Here is an 18,262-nt window from a genome sequence, read left to right on the forward strand (position 1 = left end):
AAAGGGACAAGTGGTCAATCTGTTTTATAACGTTTTTCCAAAACAAACAAACACTGCCTCCCCGCGTCAAAAGGTAGCCTGGAGGGTTTAAGGAAAATCCAGAGCTGGGTGACAAGGGCTTTGCGGCAGTGGGAAGCAGCCCCTCTACTCGGTTGTCCTGTGACTCCCCGCGCCTCAAGCTGCGGCCAACTCTGGCTCTTCTCCTGTCTTTCCAACCCGGCTCCTGACTGCCAACCCATATTGGAGTGTGGGACTGCGGGTGCTGCACCGGGGTGACAACTGTCTAGATGCGACATGCATTCTGTAGGGGGTCCAAGCCATCACATTGGTGCAAAGATACCTGTCTTCGAGTGCAAACTGATTCCCTCTAGCCCCAGAGCCGAGATTGTCCTTTTTTTTTTTTTTTTTTTTTTTCTTGGTGAGGAACCTGGGTGGTTCCGACCTTAAGGCCGCTCATCTGCTCCTCCTCCCCGACGAAGCTCCCACTCCAGGGTCCAGGGCTCCCTACGCCCGGTGCTCGCGCACCCCTCGCATTTCCTCCCTCACGGGGCACCCTCGTATTTCCTCCTTCCCCTCCCGGCCCTGCCTCTCCCCTCTTCACCCTCCCACCCCGCCCGCCTGCAGCCACATGACAGGAAGGGCTCCGCCACACGACGTCACCAACGTCCGCGCCCCCGCCCCCGCGCTCCCCCCGCCCCGCACGCAGGGGGCGACCGGCGGAGGGGCGAACGTGGTCGGCGCGCTCCGAGCTCCCCAACCAGAGCTCGCCAGAGCGCCGCCACGGCGGCCGCCGCCGAGTCGGCGCGCGGGTTCCCGGATGTGCGGCGCTCGCAGAAGCCCCGCCCCCGCTGCCGGCTCCGCGCGCGCCCCCGCCCTCCGCCCAGCGCGCCGCTGCGCTCCGCTTTCCCCTCCCTGTCCCGCCCTCCCCCTTTTTCGTGCCTTGAGGTTGCGGGTCAGCGCGAGCCACTGCAGTGAGTCCGTTACGGCTCCTGCGCGGGCGCGAGCACGAGCGCGAGGCTGCAGCCCCCGAGCCTCCTGGCCCCCTTTCCCCCCCGTTTCTGTCTCTCCCCCTTCTCGCCGTCTCTCCTCCCGCGCTCTCCGTCTCTGAATCTCGACCTTAATTTCTCTTCTCCCTGCCCGATCCCGCGTGCCCAGTCACCCGGCCGGCGCGGTCCCCGCGGCGCCGCCTCCCCTCCCCCAGCCCGCACCCCCTCCCCCGCGGGCGTCCCGAGGGCCGCAGCCGCCCCAGCCGACCGTAGTTGGGCCGCCGCCGCCGCCGCCGCCGCCGCAGCTTCCTGCGGGAGCCAGTCTGAGCGCCGACACTCCTCCGCGCGAGCGAGCCGCCGACCGCCCAGCAAAATGGTGAGCCTTTGGCTTCCCCACGCACCATCGCTCCCCGCCCGCCGCTTCCAGGGGCGGGGGCGGGGGCGAGTCCGGACGCCCCGGGGCGGCTTCCCCCAGTGGAAAATTCGAGAGACCCGAAAGAGCCCCAGCGGCCCGGGGGCGGCAGGCGGCCTATTGACAGCACGGCGGAGCCCCCGCCGCCCGCCCCCGGGCCTCCGCGGGGCGCCCCTCCGCACCACCCCCCCCCCCACGCCCCCGGGATTCCGCCCCGGCCTTGACCCCCCGCTGCCTGGGCCACCCGCTCCGGACAGTCCTCAGATCGGCCTGCCTTCCGTTTCTCCGGATCCTCTTCCACGTGGAGCCCCCCGCTCACCCCCAGACTCACTCTCTCAAGTTCGGGGAGATTCCGGAATCATATGGAAATCATGTGTGGCAAATGGCCCTTTATATAAGACCCACTTTCTCTCCAGGGCTGCTCTTTCTCCCACTCATACTCTGTTTTCAAGCAACGAGCCTTGGAAGGAATCCTGCCTTACTTCCCCCTCTCCAGGTCGTGTTTATTTCACTGCTGTTTGCAAACGTACGAGGTTTTTTGTTTTTTGGTTGTTTTTCGCTGCTGCTTTACTCTGCAGTGGCGAACCGGAGAGGTCTAAGGTGTAGATTCATGAAAACAAGTCTAAACTCGGTTTGTGATAAACGGAGATACTTGTTTTTTAGTGCTTACTTACTGCCAAGGGTTTTTCGTTTTCTTTGTTACCTTCGTAAGTCTCTCCTGTGCTGGTTGTTTTTGAATCATGGCGATTTAAATTTGTCTTTCCTTAGCCTCACATTAATCCCTAGGTAGAATTCACTGCTGTAGTGTTTCCGACCGACGCTAGGGGTGTGTCTCCCGCCTCTGTCACTGTAGCCAAGAAATCAACGACACTCTTTTAGCCTGTTACCCTACCGGTTTTCTCGCTCTGGCTAGCCGGTGCAGTTTCCTCTTCGTAATCAAGAATTGCATGCATAGTAGAAAAAGTTTGCAGTGCTTTTTCATCTATATCAGATATCCAAACAGGTGATTTGGTCGTTAGGCTTTTTCTATAAGTCTTTAAACAGTTGTCCGAAGATTTTTCGACGGATTGCTTGGCGTAGAGTAATGTCTTGCACCTTGTAATTGCCTTTATTTCACCTTGTATGTAGAATTTAAGCATTTCAAAATAGAGCGGTGGGTGAGTGAAGAGAGAAATTCTGTGGACTTCAACTTGGGATCAGTTTGTGTGATTGGGGGGGAAGAAAGTGACATTAGTCAAGTAAGTCAGCTTTTATTTTAAAACAGGACAAATGATTAAGTGCACCTATTAGTGTCCTTAAAATTCAGATTAGGAGCAGACTTGATTAGTGGTTTTGATATGTCGAGGAAGTTTTACCCTGCCAACTTTGGAGGCAGCTCAGAGACGATTTTGGCCTTCAGAGTGAAAACTTAGGCTTTTCGAGACTTACAGAAAACAAGTTAGAGCGGAGCCATTCATAGTGCAACTTTTTTTTTTTTTTTTGCATAATCTTTTGGAGTTATGAATTGAACTTTAGTGCTTTAATGCAACTTCTTTATACACGTATTTTACCTGAGGGTCCAGATATTGAAGATCTTTGTCCAGTGTTTTTACCTTTATTTATAAATGATACATTTTGAGGAACAGTGACCTAGTCTTGTTGTTTATGCAGTGTAGAGCAGAATGATCTGCTTTCCAAATAGTTTTTTTTTCTTGAACAACAGGCTGAATTTTGAAAATTCTCTTTTAGGTCTTAAATTTATCTTCCTGATACTCAGTGTTTCCTTATTTTTCAAAAATATTTTAAAATCACTGTATGAGATTTTTTTCTTCCAGGTCATTATTTCTCTCTTCTTTACAGTTTCCTTTTTAGTATTTATTTTCTGATTCACTCTTGGCTTTTTTTTCCTGCCGTCCTCTCAATAACATTTCAGGACATAATTTGTTGTGACAGTGGCCCCTCAACTTTCAGGATTATGTTGGTCTGCTGAATATAGCACTGGTTCGAAAGTGTCAGGACCGTAGCTCAACTCTGCCATATGGAATATTGATTAATTCAAATAAATTGGACTTTGGAGTGATCTGGTTCATTTATCTTGTTAATTGGGCATACAGTTCTGAAAACTTTCATTCCCTTTGGAAAATCTTTATAACTTTTACTGAGTATTATGGGCATACATTTTTGTCAACAGATTTTAATTTATGAATATCAGTGATTAATTCAAGTAAGGGGAAAGTAAAAAGGCTTAGAGATTGAATTGAGCCTATCAAGAATCTTTTTTGACAGGTATTAATTTTACTTGCTACCTTAAAAGTAGCCTACTTCTTTTTTTTCCTGTTATATCCCTTCATCTCTATTTGGGTCTTATTAAACTGTTGAGCAGGTGGGTTGAAAATTATGCATATGCATATAAAAATGTGAGTACTGAGCTCCAAAGAATTTTTCTTGAACCATTAATGGTCAGTTGTCTGTGATTAAATAAATAAATGGATGTTTATTTATTGAAATAAATATATCATCACAATATTTTCTCTAGGTAGGTATGTATAGTTTTAGATAGAGTACTTCAGTGTTACTGACACACAGAGGTAAAATAAGAATAAAATAATCGAGTAGAATGTTTAGATCGGTGTGATTGAAAACAGTCTCTCAGTAATTTTTGAAGGAGTAAATTTTGTAGGGGCATTTTTAGAAACAGTTAACTTTTTATGTATCAGATGTAGTTTTTACTATGTCATTAGTGTAACTCAGAAATATGACCAGGTTTTTTGGTATCTTTTTTTCGTTGGAATAGGTAATATAAATTTTGTTTTAGATGCATATATGAACATAGTGCATAAATAATTAGCTGTTCTTTTAAGTTTTGTTTCTTAGGCCAACCATACATTTCATAAGTGACCTTTTTTATGTTTTTGTGTTTTTAAACTTTGTATTACAATTATCTCCACCATCTGTAAATAGAACCTAAAACACATTTATTGCTGTCTACAGTAACTGCACTTGGAGTTGTACACAGCATATTTTAGTTTGGATTCTCTGACCAAGAAAGGCTACTTGAGAAAAAAGCAAGCAACCTGTCTTATGGCCAGCAGAATTAAAATTCACGTCAGTCATAAAGAGAAAATTTCTCCATTTACTATGTCCCGTAGTGGTTAAGAAAATAAAAGGGTTCAGAGTACAAGGTAAAGAAGCTGACTAAGGGTCAGTCAGCAGTGAGAGAGGGACAGACAAGTGTGGGAGGATCAGGCATCTGTCACAGGTTGTAAGGCAAGCAAAAGTACAAGGCAGTGTAAGAAGTCAGCTTGGGCCAGGAGGATTAAGCGAGTCAGACAGACCCTGGGCCCAGACTCGGGACAGTCTGCAGGGATTCATTCAGATGAACAAATACTTGTAGATTTCGTTTGCATTTCACTGGTTACCCTGCCAGGTTGTGGAGGATATCAAAATGATTAAGGCAGGTTTCCTCCCTTCATTTAAGTAGAGAACATAAGACAACTGCCAATAGGTGTGAAAGAAAGTTAGCATGTTACCATATGAATAATATGTACAAAGCTGGACAGAAATTGAGGAAAGAGCAAAATCAGTTTCTTTTGGGATTAGGGGAAGTTTTATGAAGGAGGTGACAATTGAGCTGGGTCTAAAAAGATTAGCATTGCAGTAGGCAGAGTTGGAGGTAGCTAGGAAAAGACTCTAAATCCTGGAGCTAGGAAGAGACAACACAGATTTGGAGCACTGACACTCAAAATGGGATGCCTGGACAGCATCTGCATCATCTGGGAGCCTGTTAGGTCCCACCCTGAACCAGCTGAATCTATAACTCCGGGGCTGGGGCCAAGCAGTCTAGATTTATATACCTCTGGGTAATTCTGATCTATGCTAAATTTTGAGAGCCACTGTTTAGAGAATAGCATGGAATGTATTAAATTTTAGTTGAGTGTCTGTTAATATACCTAGCATTGACTATACAAACAGAAGACATAATTATAGTTTCCAAGGAACTTAATCAACTAGGTGAGCAAGACAATTATTATGCAGTGTGATATGTGCTATTAACAAACTAAACATGGGGTGCTGTAAGAGCACATGGCAGGGGAGAGGTGTAATCCAAACTGAGGTGGGGATTGGATGGAGAGATGAATGAATGTCACTCAAAGAAAGCTTCATGGAAGAGATGGTGCCTGAGCTGAGGCTTAAAAGGATGAATATTTAGCCAGTGGGAAAGACACTCTAGGTAGAAAGCTTTATGTTTAAAGCCACTGAGGCATGAATATATAAGCCAGTTCAGCATGGCTGGAGGGTAGGGGGGTAGGGTGGAATGGAGAGAGAGGGTGGTCAGGTAGATTGATGCAGGATCCTAGAAGAGTTTGCATATTACATGAAGGAATTAATTTTTTTTCCTTGAAGCCTGTGGGAAGTTATTGTTTTTAAGCAGGAGAATGACATCATCTCATTTACTGTTTTAGAGAGATCAGTCTTATGGTCATGTGGATAAAATAGGATAGCTGATTGTAGACATGGAGACCAATTAAAAAATTATTACCGTAAAGTGAGATATTAAGGACCTGAAAGAATGTAATAACAGTGCAGATGGAGAGGAGGGACCAGGTATGAGACACATTTAGGAGGTAGAAGATAGGACTTGGTGACTTGGATTATGGGGAAGGAAGGGGTGAATCTTGCTGTGGCTTCTGGCTTGGGTGACTGGATAGATAATACTGCCATCCACTCAGCAAATATTTATCAAGAGCCTATGTACTTGGGTAAGATTTGATTCGAGGGATACACTAGAATGCTATTCCGCCCTCAAGAAACATCCAGCTTTCTGGGATGACTGTTGTTTCATCTCTAGTCTTCTCTTATCATTTGGTAATTAATGCTTAGAATGCTATGTTGCAAGAGTCTCAGTTCAATAAGATAGAGTGTTGTGAAATATGAACAGTGCCTGCTGCATAGATATCATGGTCTAGGAGATAGCAGAAGGAACCTGACAGCCTGGAGGTAGGAAGAGGCAGCATATGTTTGAGCAGTGATTCTCAGAATATGGGTCCTGAAGTAGCAGCGGCAGCATCATCTGGAACCTTGTTGGAAATGCACATTCTCTGTCTAGGGGATACAGGAGAAGTAGATTTGGAGGAGTGGTGATGATTTCTACCTTGCACATGGTGAATTTAAAGTAGTCATGGGGGGGCTTCCCTGGTTGCGCAGTGATTGGGAGTCCGCCTGCCAATGCGGGGGACACGGGTTCGGGCCCTGGTCCGGGAGGGTCCCACGTGCGGTGGAGCGGCTAGGCTGGTGCGCCACGACTGCTGAGGCCCGCGCGCCTGGAGCCCGTGCTCCGCAGCAGGAGAGGCCGCCGCGGTGGGAGGCCCGCGCACCGCTCGCCGCAGCTGGAGAAAGCCCGCGTGCACCAGCGGAGACCCGACGCAGCCAAAAATAAAAATAAATTTATTTAAAATAAAGTAGTCATGGGTCACCTAGGTGGATATGACCAACAGGTAATTGGTTATATCTGGATCTGGAAGAGAAATCTGGGCTTATATTAAAGATTTGAGTGTTGTGTGTATTTGTTCAAGGTAGTAGTTGAAGCCATGAAACTGAATGAAATCCCATAGAGAAAGAACATAAAACGATAAGAGAAGAGGACAAACCCTAAAGAACCCTGCATTTAAGAGGCAGGTAGAAGATGAGGAACCCGTCAGTGTTGTCTGAGAATAAATAGGTAGTTGGAAAATTAGCAGAGTGATGTCGTATTTGAAGGAGTCAGCAGTGTCTAGATTTTGCAGAGATCAAGAAAGAGAAGAACTTAAAAGTGTCTTTTGGGGACTTCCCTGGTGGCGCAGTGGTTAAGAATCCGCCTGCCAATGCATGGGACACGGATTCGAGCCCTGGTCTGGGAAGATCCCACATGCCGCGGAGCAACTAAGCCCGTGCGCCACAACTACTGAAGCCTGCACTCTAGAGCCCGCGAGCCATAACTACTGAAGCCCGTGTGCCTAGAGCCCGTGCTCCACAACAAGAGAAGCCATCACAATGAAAAGCCCGTGCACCGCAACGAAGAGTAGCCCCTACTCGCCGCAGTTAGAGAAAGCCCACGCGCAGCAACAAAGACCCAACGCAGCCAAATAAATAAATAAATAAATTCATAGTGACTGTACTAATTTACATTCCCACTAACAGTATACTAGGGTTCCCTTAAAAAAAAAAAAAGTGTCTTTTGGAGGGATCAGGAGAGTTCTGGTGACTTTGGCAATAGTACAGAAAAACACCATTTTGTACTGGTAGCAAGGAAAGCCAGGATGCTGTGAGTTGAGTAACAAATGGGTGGCCAGAGATTGAGTATAGACTGTTCTTTAATGCTTTGACTTAAGGAGAGATGATGAAAGTTAGAAAATTTAGGTTTGAGGAAGAATTTATTTTGGGGGTTAAGGGAACAAGCCAGGAAGGAGGGAGCAGTTGAAGACTCAAAGAGAAAAGATGGAATTCTTAATAGTTTGAGGGCCCCAGGGAGGTAGGAGGGTATATGAGTCTCCTTAGACAAGAAGAGAGATTTTTCTCATCCATTAACATGGGAGAGAAGGAGATAAAAATGAAAACTATTATAGAGGTCATAATCTTTGAGACAGCAACTTCAATTAAGCCCTAGGTAATGAAAATAAAATTGCAAAGAAATGTAAACTGAGAATGCAGAGGCCTTGTCTTTGTCTTTTTATTGTTATATTCCAAATACTTGATATATGATAGATAATTAAGTAGCGTTTGAAGAAGGAATATGTGGACAAATAAGTAGAATAAAGGAGTAAGTGCTGATGAGACAGTGGAGGCAGTGAGCATCAGTTTTGAGACATTTATGGAAAAATGGACAAAGAAAAGTTAACTCTAGTGGTTTACAGTTGGGGTAATTCTTTGCAGGATAGGAGATGTCAGTATTTTTATTTTTATTTTTTGGCTGCGTTGGGTCTTCGTTGCTGCGCACGGGCTCTCCTCTAGTTGCGGCGAGCGGGGGCTACTCTTCATTGCGGTGCACGGGCTCTAGGCACACAGACTTCAGTAACTGTGGCACGCAAGCTCAGTAGTTGTGGCTTGCGGGCTCTAGAGCGCAGGCTCAGTAGTTGTGGCCCATGGGCTTTGTTGCTCCGAGGCATGTGGGATCTTCCTGGACTGGGGCTCGAACACATGCCCCCTGCATTGGCAGGCGGATTCTTAACCACTGCGCCACCAGGGAAGTCCCAATGTCAGTATTCTTTAGAGTTAGAAGAGAAGCCGGGAGAGGGAGCTGTGAGGAAGAGGATGATTAGTGGAATGAGCCCTAGAAGTGGTAGAAAGAAGATGGATGAAAGGAAAGGAGGGACATCAAAAAAGAGGGAAAAAAACAAGGTGAGGAGAGTAGGCCATGACGACAGGTATGTTTTAATAATGGAGTTCAAACTAGGTGACCTAAAATCACCTCAGCAGCTGGGGATAGTTTGAGGCAAGATCATCTGCTGAAGTTGAGACTGAGGCTGAGGTGAATGAGGTGAGGTTGAGGGTGAGGAGTAGGGAAAACGATTATAATATAGATTTTTGAAAGATTTGATAGGCAGTTAACAGGGTATTAAGTAAACCTTATTAAATAGTAGGTGGACCCAGGACCTAGGAAATTAATCTAGGAAACAGGAGTTTTAACAAGAAAAGAGCTTAATACTTTGTCAGTCTTTGCGTTAGTAATTTCTGATCAAATTACATAGTTCTAAAAGGAACTGTTTTCTGAGTTCAGGTTTTATGGTAAGGGGAACATCTAGTTGAAGATTAATACTCTTAAAACTTTTTTAAAGTTCTAAACACACAATACATTTGCTTAAAAAATAATACCACACTGAAAGGTATACAATGGAAAGTCTTTCCTGGCCATCCATTCTCCTTGTGTTGATCATTGTTAAGTTTCTTGTATATTCTTCCAAGTTTTTTTTAGTGGGTTCCCCCCATCCTTTTTTTTTAAGCTATGCCAGTGTGTGGATTTATTAATTTTTTATAATTTTGCTTTTGTTAAGTAAGATTACAAAGGTCAGACTTAAAGAGATTTTTAATGATGTCATGCTCTAGTTTACAAATTACAGTCAGTTTTATTCCAAGGTTTTGAACCATCTTTGAAATGTAAGCATTGAGTCAAAAACAATTCAGCATAATTTTTTAAATTAGTTAGCAATTTCATAATGGTTGAGTTTGGTACTTCAGCTAGGGTCTGAACTATGTCAGTATTCTTGTGAAATTACTCTAGGGAAAATACTATTTTACTAGAACATTTTTTGTACTTATTTTCCCACTTAGCACCTTATTAACAACATGGGTAATGATTTTTTAAATTAAAAAGAGAAAATGATCTCTGAAGTGTAGTGGAGAAAGCATCTATTTTATTTCAAGCTTGCCAGATTAAAATTTCTTCCTCACTTTTGCCCTTCCAACTAAACTTTTTATTCAACAGTCCATATTCACTTTGTCCCTTTCCTGATTTTTCTTTGGACTCCCATGTCCACTTTGTGGTCACGGGTTGACAGTACTTGTAGCTAATGTATAGATCTGGTGCAGGAATGAAATTTGGGAATGAAATGTGACTAATTAATGTTTCTGGGTTTGTCTTTGGTTTTTATAGTCTTGTACTGTAAAAGTATTTAAAACATTTGAAGATTTCTATAGGAAATCCTTTAAAGTTTAGCACAGGTAATTCAGCAAGTCATAGGTTCTTATAGGTTACTTTCTCAGAGTATTGTTTTGTTAGTTAAAGCCCTTTCTTACCAGTATCATCAGAAGGGCCACGTGGTAGCCCCATTGCTATCCCAGAAAACATTTCTGTAAATGAGATAGCACTTTGACTTGTGTTCTGAGAGCATTATTAAATTCATCTGTGCTCTAGCCAGGTCTCTCTTGACTTTTGTGAACAATACAGAGAATTCATTTTTACTTGTATGTTAGAATTAGGTATGCAGGACTTCCCTGGTGATGCAGTGGTTAAGAATCCGCCTGCCAATGCAGGGGACACAGGTTCAAGCTCTGGTCCGGGAAGATCCCACGTGCCACGGAGCATCTAAGCCCGTGCGCCACAACTGCGGAGCCTGTGCTCTAGAGCCCGCAAGCCACAACTACTGAGCCTGCATGCCACAACTACTGAAGCCTGTGCGCCTAGAGCCCGCGCACCTGGAGCCTGTGCTCCTCAACAAGAGAAACCACCGCAATGAGAAGCCCGCGCACCGCAACGAAGAGTAGCCCCCGCTCGCCGTAGCTAGAGAAAGCCCGCGTGCAGCAGCAAAGGCCCAATGCAGCCAAACATATATACATACATACATACATACATAAATTTATTAATTAAAAAAAAAGAAGTATGCAGTTTAAAACCTAGGGATGAGAGTGTGAAGCGCAGGCACCTACAAAAAGAGTCAAGCCTTTACCATTGGCATTGTTAGAGCTGTCTGTTAGCACTTTTATTTATTTATACTTTGTCTAGTTTCAGGGATGGTTTTCTTTCATATGCTCCTGAGTGCAGTGCCACAAGCAACCTCCTATTATAGGCATGCAGTAAGCTGGCATCCAGCTTATTGCATGCCAGCTTGTAAGGCAATCTTTAATTATTTGCTTATAAGGTAATCTTTAATAAAAATTAGAATGTCAGGAAAAACAAGGGCTAATAGGTAAATAAGGGAAAGCTGTGATTTTATGTGTGCTCACGTTGCAACTGTTTTCCTAATAATAGAATTTCATGAATTATAAAGTAGCTCATAGTAATCTTTCTCAAATAGTGAATTTATGAATGACCAGGTATACTTCAGCTCTGCCTTCCTGTCTAGCTGTCATTCTTTCTTTACCATCATACTTTTGACTCATCTGTATTTGCTTATTTTCTTGTTTTTCAGTCTGCTACAGTCTAGATCTGTGATGTCCAGTTCAGTAGCTGCTAGCTACGTGTGGCTATTTAAACTTTAATTAAAATGAATTAAAATGAAATAAAATTGTGAATTCAGTTCTTCACAATATCTGCCTTTCAAGTGCTCAGTAGCTGCTTGTGGCTAGTAGTTACTGCATTAGCGCAGATATAGAAGATTTCCAGCATTGCATGAATGTCTGTTAGATAGCGCTGGTCCAGAATGATTACGCATCTGCATTTCACTGAAACTTTCAGTGTTGGCAGTACTCTTCTAATTATCAGCATGAGGTTGGGAGTTGGGAAGATTTGACTTTAGATTCTGGTTCTGCCATTTTCTAGCTAAGTGACCTTGAACAAATGCTATAAACTCTCTAGACCTTGTTTAGTACATGTGTAAAATGGGAATCACAGCACCTGAGATAATGGTGACAATAGAGAGTGTCTGGAAATCACTCGTTAAATGTATTTGGTTCTTCATTCTTCTTACTTGACTTCTTTGTTATGTTGGGCCTTGTAGGGAACTCTTCAAATTCTCTCCTCTTTTGGCTTTTGTAACGTTTTCTGCTAGTGGCTCCTCTACCTCTCTGACCATTTTTGATCTTTGTTGCTTGCCTCTCATCTGGCTTTGGTCCAGGGCCCTCTTAAATGTGATTGTATCACTTTTCCATTTAAAATCTCATACATTGTAGAGACTAAATCCCTAATATGATTGTATCACTTTCCCATTTAAAATCTCATACATTGTAGAGACTAAATCCTTAGCATAGCCTGTAGACTTCATTCGTTCTACTTGCTGTGTACTTCAGCGTCTTTCACCATGTTCTGCTTTCTCTCTATACTATAGCCACTTAAACCTTACATTTATGCAGTATTTTATGCTATGTTTGTTCTTCCATCTGTTTATTCTACTCTGAGAGCCTTTTGCATGGACTATGTTTGGAATGCCTCGAAAGTCCCTCAAGTAAGTGACTGAGCCTCCCGCCCCCATGCCAGGTCAGGCCGTGTTCCTGTGTTATACTCTTTTAGTACCTTTTATGTCTTTGTAGCACATGATTGATTAGGTGTTTGGCTGTTTTCTGTCTCCCCATGATATAATGTGAGTTCTGTGGGAGTGGGCATCATGGCGGGCTTGTTCTTCCCTCTTATGCACCCCTAACTGCCAGTGTAGGCGCGTATATATTATATAAATAGTTACTGAATGAGTGAATTGAGTAAATGCATGAATTCTTTGTTTAGTCTCAAAGTTTCATCATCTCCTATGTACTGATGATTCATATTTTCAGCCCACATCATTCTCTTCTTCTCTAGTCCAGAGTTCTAACTGCTTACTTGATATTTATCTAAATAAGGATGTCTGTAAGACGCCTCAAACTCAGTGTAACGAAAACCACATGCATTATATTATCTTCATATTCATGCTTCATTATTCCCTAATTTTCCTTAACGGAAACAGTATCTGTCCATTCACCCCTATCTGGAAACCTGGTATCATACGTTTTACTCCTCTTCACTACTACCTAAAGCAATCATCAGTTACAGTCTGTACTAAAATTATGACACACAACACCTCCTGACCTGGTTTGGAGGTGGGAGGCTTAGTCACTCACTCGAGGGACTTTTGAGGCATTCCAGTCTGGCTCACATACTGTCCATAAAGAAGAAAACGTACTTAACAACGTTCCCAGCATATTAATGCTTCCTGCCGTAAGCAGTGGCAGCTGAATCTAAAATACACTAACACAGCTGAAAGCAGCAAGGTACTGAAGAACAGAGTTCTGTATACCCTCTCCATATACCACATTCTTCCTCTTGACTGATTTTGGCCATTTATCTGTGTTGAAAGAATTTATTGCGCATTTCCCCCAGATGTTTGTGCATTTTTTCTTTGTTTCTGTAACTTAGCTTCAAATACCCTTTACACTTTTTTCTATTACATTTGATCCTCGAACAACGTGGGCTTGAACTATGTGTGTCTACTTACTTAACACGCGAATTGTTTTCAATAACTACAGTACTGCGAACGTGGGGGTTGGTTGAACCTGCTGATGCGAACCACGGATACCGAGGGCCGACTATGGGGCTGGAGCATCTGCGGACTTTGGTGTCTGTGGCAGGTCCTGGAAGCAATCCCTGTGAATACTGAGGGACAGCTGTACTTTGTTTGAGCTGTGCCTTTAGAAAGTGCCAGGCTTATTAGTTACTTAGCACATCTTTAACTATGTTAATATGCTTATTAGGATTCTTGTTGATTTTGTTAGTACTCTGGTTACAGAGTTGCACAGGTTTCGAGTGTCTTGCTTCCAACTCTTTTCCTTAAGCCATGTTATTTTTAATGTGCGATTGTTTGTTTTAATGTGTAGTTTTAAGAACATGGAGATTTTTCAGGAACATAAGTATCACGTTATGGTAAGTGTGTCCTGTCATTTAGATCCCCAAATATCTCTTGAATCAAACTCGTCTTTATCCCCGCTGCCACTGGCATCACTGCAGTTTCATTTATTTCTCACCTGGACTATTTCTATAGCCTACTTGAGGCTTTGCTCTTTTTACCTCCAAGTTCTTCTTCATTCTGTCTTCCATACTGCCACTAGTTTTTCTTCTGAAAAGGAAATCTAGTGTCACTACCTTATTTAAAAGTCAGTGACACATCTTCAGAATTAAACATTTAAACTCCTTTTCATGGCACTCATGTTCTGATCCTTATTTCTAGCCAGGCTTATGCTATAACCAAGTCAAACTACTTGGTTCTCAAATGCCTCATCATTTTTCACTTATTGGTACCTTTGTATGTACTTTTTTTTCCATCGGCAATGTCCTTCCGCTTGCTTTCTCTGTCTGGCAAACATCAAGATCCTGTCCCAGTTGCATTTCCCAGCTCCTCCAGGCGATCAATGGCCATTTGTAAGTAACTGTCGTTATAGTACACCCCATATTTCATTGTGTTTCATTGCCTCCTCTCCCAAGCCATGGGCAGAGCATGCATTTTTCTTCATCTTGGTAAAGCCAGTTCCCTGTGTAGTATCTCTCATGGAATGTAAATGCTAATGCAGGATGGGTAGGTAGGCACTTGTCCTGGTGGCTTGGGAAGCTAACTGAGGTGCAACTGAATTAGTTATATCTGTCGTCTAGGGATAGGGAGGTCTTTGAAACTCCTGTGAATAAACAGAAAGCACAAGTGTGTTAGGCACAACGGGAAAGCTACCAAAAAGGAAACTGCTGTTGATTCTAAAAGTTATAGGACTCTTTTATGCTTTAAGATTCTTCTTACATATCTGAGTAAAGTGTCAGTTATATGTGAGAGTGTTACTTTCATTTGTTAAATGGTAAGCAAACTTTTTCATAAATAACACTCAAAATTTATAAAGAATGTTTAATTTCGTTTACTTAAACTGATTTATCTTAACATTTTCTAGATGTATTCTAGAACAGCTGGTAAAGGGGGACTGAGACTCTAAATCTTTGATTTCTTAATTTAGCAAACATACTACACATATCAAACACAGTGTTAGGTGCAGAGATGTCAGGAAAAAATAAATAGCCCCAAAGACTTCACAGCATAGATTGAGTCAGGCATGTAGAGGGAAAAGTTTTAATACAATGTAAGTGCTTCAGTAGAGCTATTAGAAGGTGCTAGATTTCTTCTGGTCACTCTGCTTGCCCAATTTAAACTTAACATATAGCAGCTCTTTGGACATTTTATTATTCATTTTTGTCACATTACTCATCTCATAGAGTTGTATAATGTCAAGCAGTTATTTAAGTGCTGAAAGAATACTGTAATCATTTTGTTGTTGATTATGTTGCTTTTTTTTGGAGTGTAGTTGATTTACAGTGTTGTGCCACTCTGCTGCACAACAAAGTGACTCAGTTATACTACTCATACAGACATTCTTTTTTAATATTCTTTTCCATTATGGTTTATCGATTATATTGCTTTTAATGCATTATATTTGATACTATGAGACATACTATGATGTGGTGGAACACACATGGGATCTAGAATTGGAAGACCTATACTGGAGGATTATATATATATATCTGTAAAATAGCCACAAGACTGCCTGATTTAGAGTTCTGGTGGGTACTGGGTAAGTTAGTACCTAAGATGCTTGATAAAGTGCAAAATACTGTTTACATTTTTAAAAATCAAACTACTGAAAACTAGTATGTAGTGTTTCTAGGCAGATCTAGCTTTCATATCACTTCATCTAATTTCTGCATAGCTGTGTCCAGTAGTGTGCTTACTGACAAAGTAGAAAATGTATCAGAATGTTTTGGATTACAAGTAACAGTATCCTCCCATCTAAAAGTGGCCGAAATAATGAGGAATGTATTATTTCACAGAATAAGAAGCCCAGGGCCAGACAGTTACAGGGTGGTTTAGCAGTTCATCGGTTTCATCAGAGACGTAGGCCCAGTGTACTTTAAAGCTCTGCATGTCAGGAGAGGGCTGTCATGATTTGACACTACCATCTGGCTGAAGAAGAGCAGGGAGCACTTCCTCAAGTTCTCTTTATTAGAGAGGAAAAACTTTCTTGCAAGTCTCATAGCAAGTTCTTTCTTAGGTCTCGTTGTGTTTTTCATGTTTCTTGCATACCACAAAAAAGACCGAATTCCTTATTCAGGCAACTGAGCTTTTATTAGCTGGCTAGCTTACTTTACATCACCAGAGGACAGGCCTTATAGTACTGAAAACAGCCTCATCAATATTTTATTTGGTACTCTGAACAAAAGTCGCAGATTTTTGATGGGAACATTGGCAGTGAGAATTATATCTGGCTTCTGATGTTATACTGTACCTCTTCCCTCACCAATACATAGCTGTCACCCCGTGTTGTCAGCCTCGTTAACACAGATATTTTCTGTACCAAGTTTACCATAACCAAAATCGTAGATCTGATAAGATACTTCTACCCAGACTATATAACAAATTCTTAAAACTAAACAATAAAAAGACAGCCCAACTAAAAAATGGGTAAAGGATCTGAATAGATATTTCTCCAGAGAAGACAACAAAGTCCAGTAAACACATGAAAAGATGCGCAACATCATTAGTCATTAGGGAAATACAAATCAAAACCACGGTGAGATACCACTTAACACCCCACTAGAACGGCTGTAATCAAAAAGACCAGGTAAGTGTTGAAGATGTGGAGAAATTGGAACGCTCATAACATTGCTGGGTGGGAATGTAAATGGTTGTAGCTGCTTAAGAAAACAGTTCCTCAAAATGTTAAACACGGAGTTGCCGTAAGACCTGGTAATTCCATTCCTAAGTATATACTCATAAGACATAAAATGAAAAACACGTACACAAATGTTCCAGAATAGCCCCCAAAATGGGAACAGTTCAAATGTCCATTAACTGATGAATGGATAAATAAAATGTGGTATATCCATACAACAAAGCATTATTTGGCTGTAAAAAGAAATGTATTGATTTTTGCTTCAACATGGATGAATCTTGAAAATATTCTGCTGAGTAAAAGAAACCAGTTACAAAAGAACACATATTGTATGACTCCATTAATATGTAATATCCAAAATAGGCAAATATGTAGAAGAGACAGAAAGTTAGATTAGTGGTTGTCTATGGCTGGGGTGAAGCTGGGAAATGGGAGTGACTGCCAGTGGATATGGACTTTCTTTTTGGGGTGATGAAAATGCTTTAAATTTAATTGTGGTAATGGCTGCAGAGCTCTGTCAATGTACTAAAAACCACTGAATTGTACACTTTAGATGGTTGAATTGTATGGTATATGAATTATATCTCAATAAAGCTGTTATTTAAAAAAAAATCCTTACAAAGCTATAATAATCAAAACAGTATGGTGTTGACATAAAAACAGACACATAGATCAATGGAACAGAATAGAGAGCCCAGAAATAAACCTATGCATCCATGGTCAATAAATTAATGGCAGAGGAACCAAGAATATAAAATGGAGGAAAGGACAGTCTCGTCTATAAATGGTGTTGGGAAAACTGGACCACTATCTTACACCATACACAAAAATCAACTCAAAGTTGTTTAAAGACTTGAACATAAAGCCTGAAACCATAAAATTCCTAGAAGAAAACATAGGCAATAAGCTCCTTGACATCAGTCTTGGCCATGATTTTTTTGGATATGACACCAAAAGCAAAGGCAACAAAAACAAAAATAAACAAGTGGGACTACTAAAAAGCTTCTGCACAGCAAAGGAAACCATCAACAAAATGAAAGAGACCTACCAAACGGGAGAAAATATTTGCAAATTATGTATCCAATAAGGAGTTAATATCCAAAATATATAAAGAACTCATACAACTCAATAGCATAAAAACAGTCTGATTGAAAAATGGGCAGAGAATCTAAATAGACATTTTCCCAAAGAAGACGTACAGATAGCCAACAGGTACATGAAAGTATGCTCAATATCACTAATCATCAGGGAGGTGCAAATCAAAACCATAACGAGATATCACCTTACACCTGTTAGAATGACTATTAGCAAAAAGACAAGAGATACCAAGTGTTGACAAGGATATGGAGAAAAAGGGACCCTTGTGCACTGTTGGTAGGAATGTAAATTGTTACAGCCACTATGGAAAACAGTATGGAGTTTCCTTAATAAATTAAAAATAGAACTGCTGTATGATCCAGCAATCCCACTTCTGGGTATTTACTCAAAAGAAATGAAAAAACTAACTCAAAAAGATATATGCATCCCCATCCATTGTAGCATTTACAGTAGTCAAGACATGGAAGCAATCTAAGTATCCATGGATGGATGGATGAAGAAATTGTGGTATATATATGCGTGTATGCAATGGAATATTAGCCATAAAAAAGAAGGAAGTCTTGCCATTTGCAACATTATGGACAGACCCTGAGGGCATTTTGCTAAATGAAATAAGTCAGAGAAAAACAAATACCGTATCTCACTTATATGTGGAATCTTAGAAGCAGAAACAAAACCCCAAAACCAAACTTACCCATAACAGGTAACA

The 18,262-nt window shown here is 41.9% G+C and overlaps 1 protein-coding gene across 1 annotated transcript in view; it reads left to right on the top strand.

The window, feature by feature from the left end:
* The first annotated feature begins 908 nt into the window (after window positions 1-908).
* Window positions 909-18,262, top strand: part of PPP3R1 (protein phosphatase 3 regulatory subunit B, alpha) — a 57,056-nt gene continuing 39,702 nt past the window's right edge. Inside the window, exon 1 of the mRNA XM_036873998.1 lies at window positions 909-1,362. Coding sequence (XP_036729893.1) covers window positions 1,360-1,362 — 3 coding nt within the window. The 5' untranslated portion in view covers window positions 909-1,359. The remainder of the gene's footprint in view (window positions 1,363-18,262) is intronic.

The sequence above is a fragment of the Balaenoptera musculus genome, chromosome 13 (genome assembly GCF_009873245.2).
Source record: "Balaenoptera musculus isolate JJ_BM4_2016_0621 chromosome 13, mBalMus1.pri.v3, whole genome shotgun sequence".
Lineage (NCBI taxonomy): Eukaryota > Metazoa > Chordata > Mammalia > Artiodactyla > Balaenopteridae > Balaenoptera > Balaenoptera musculus.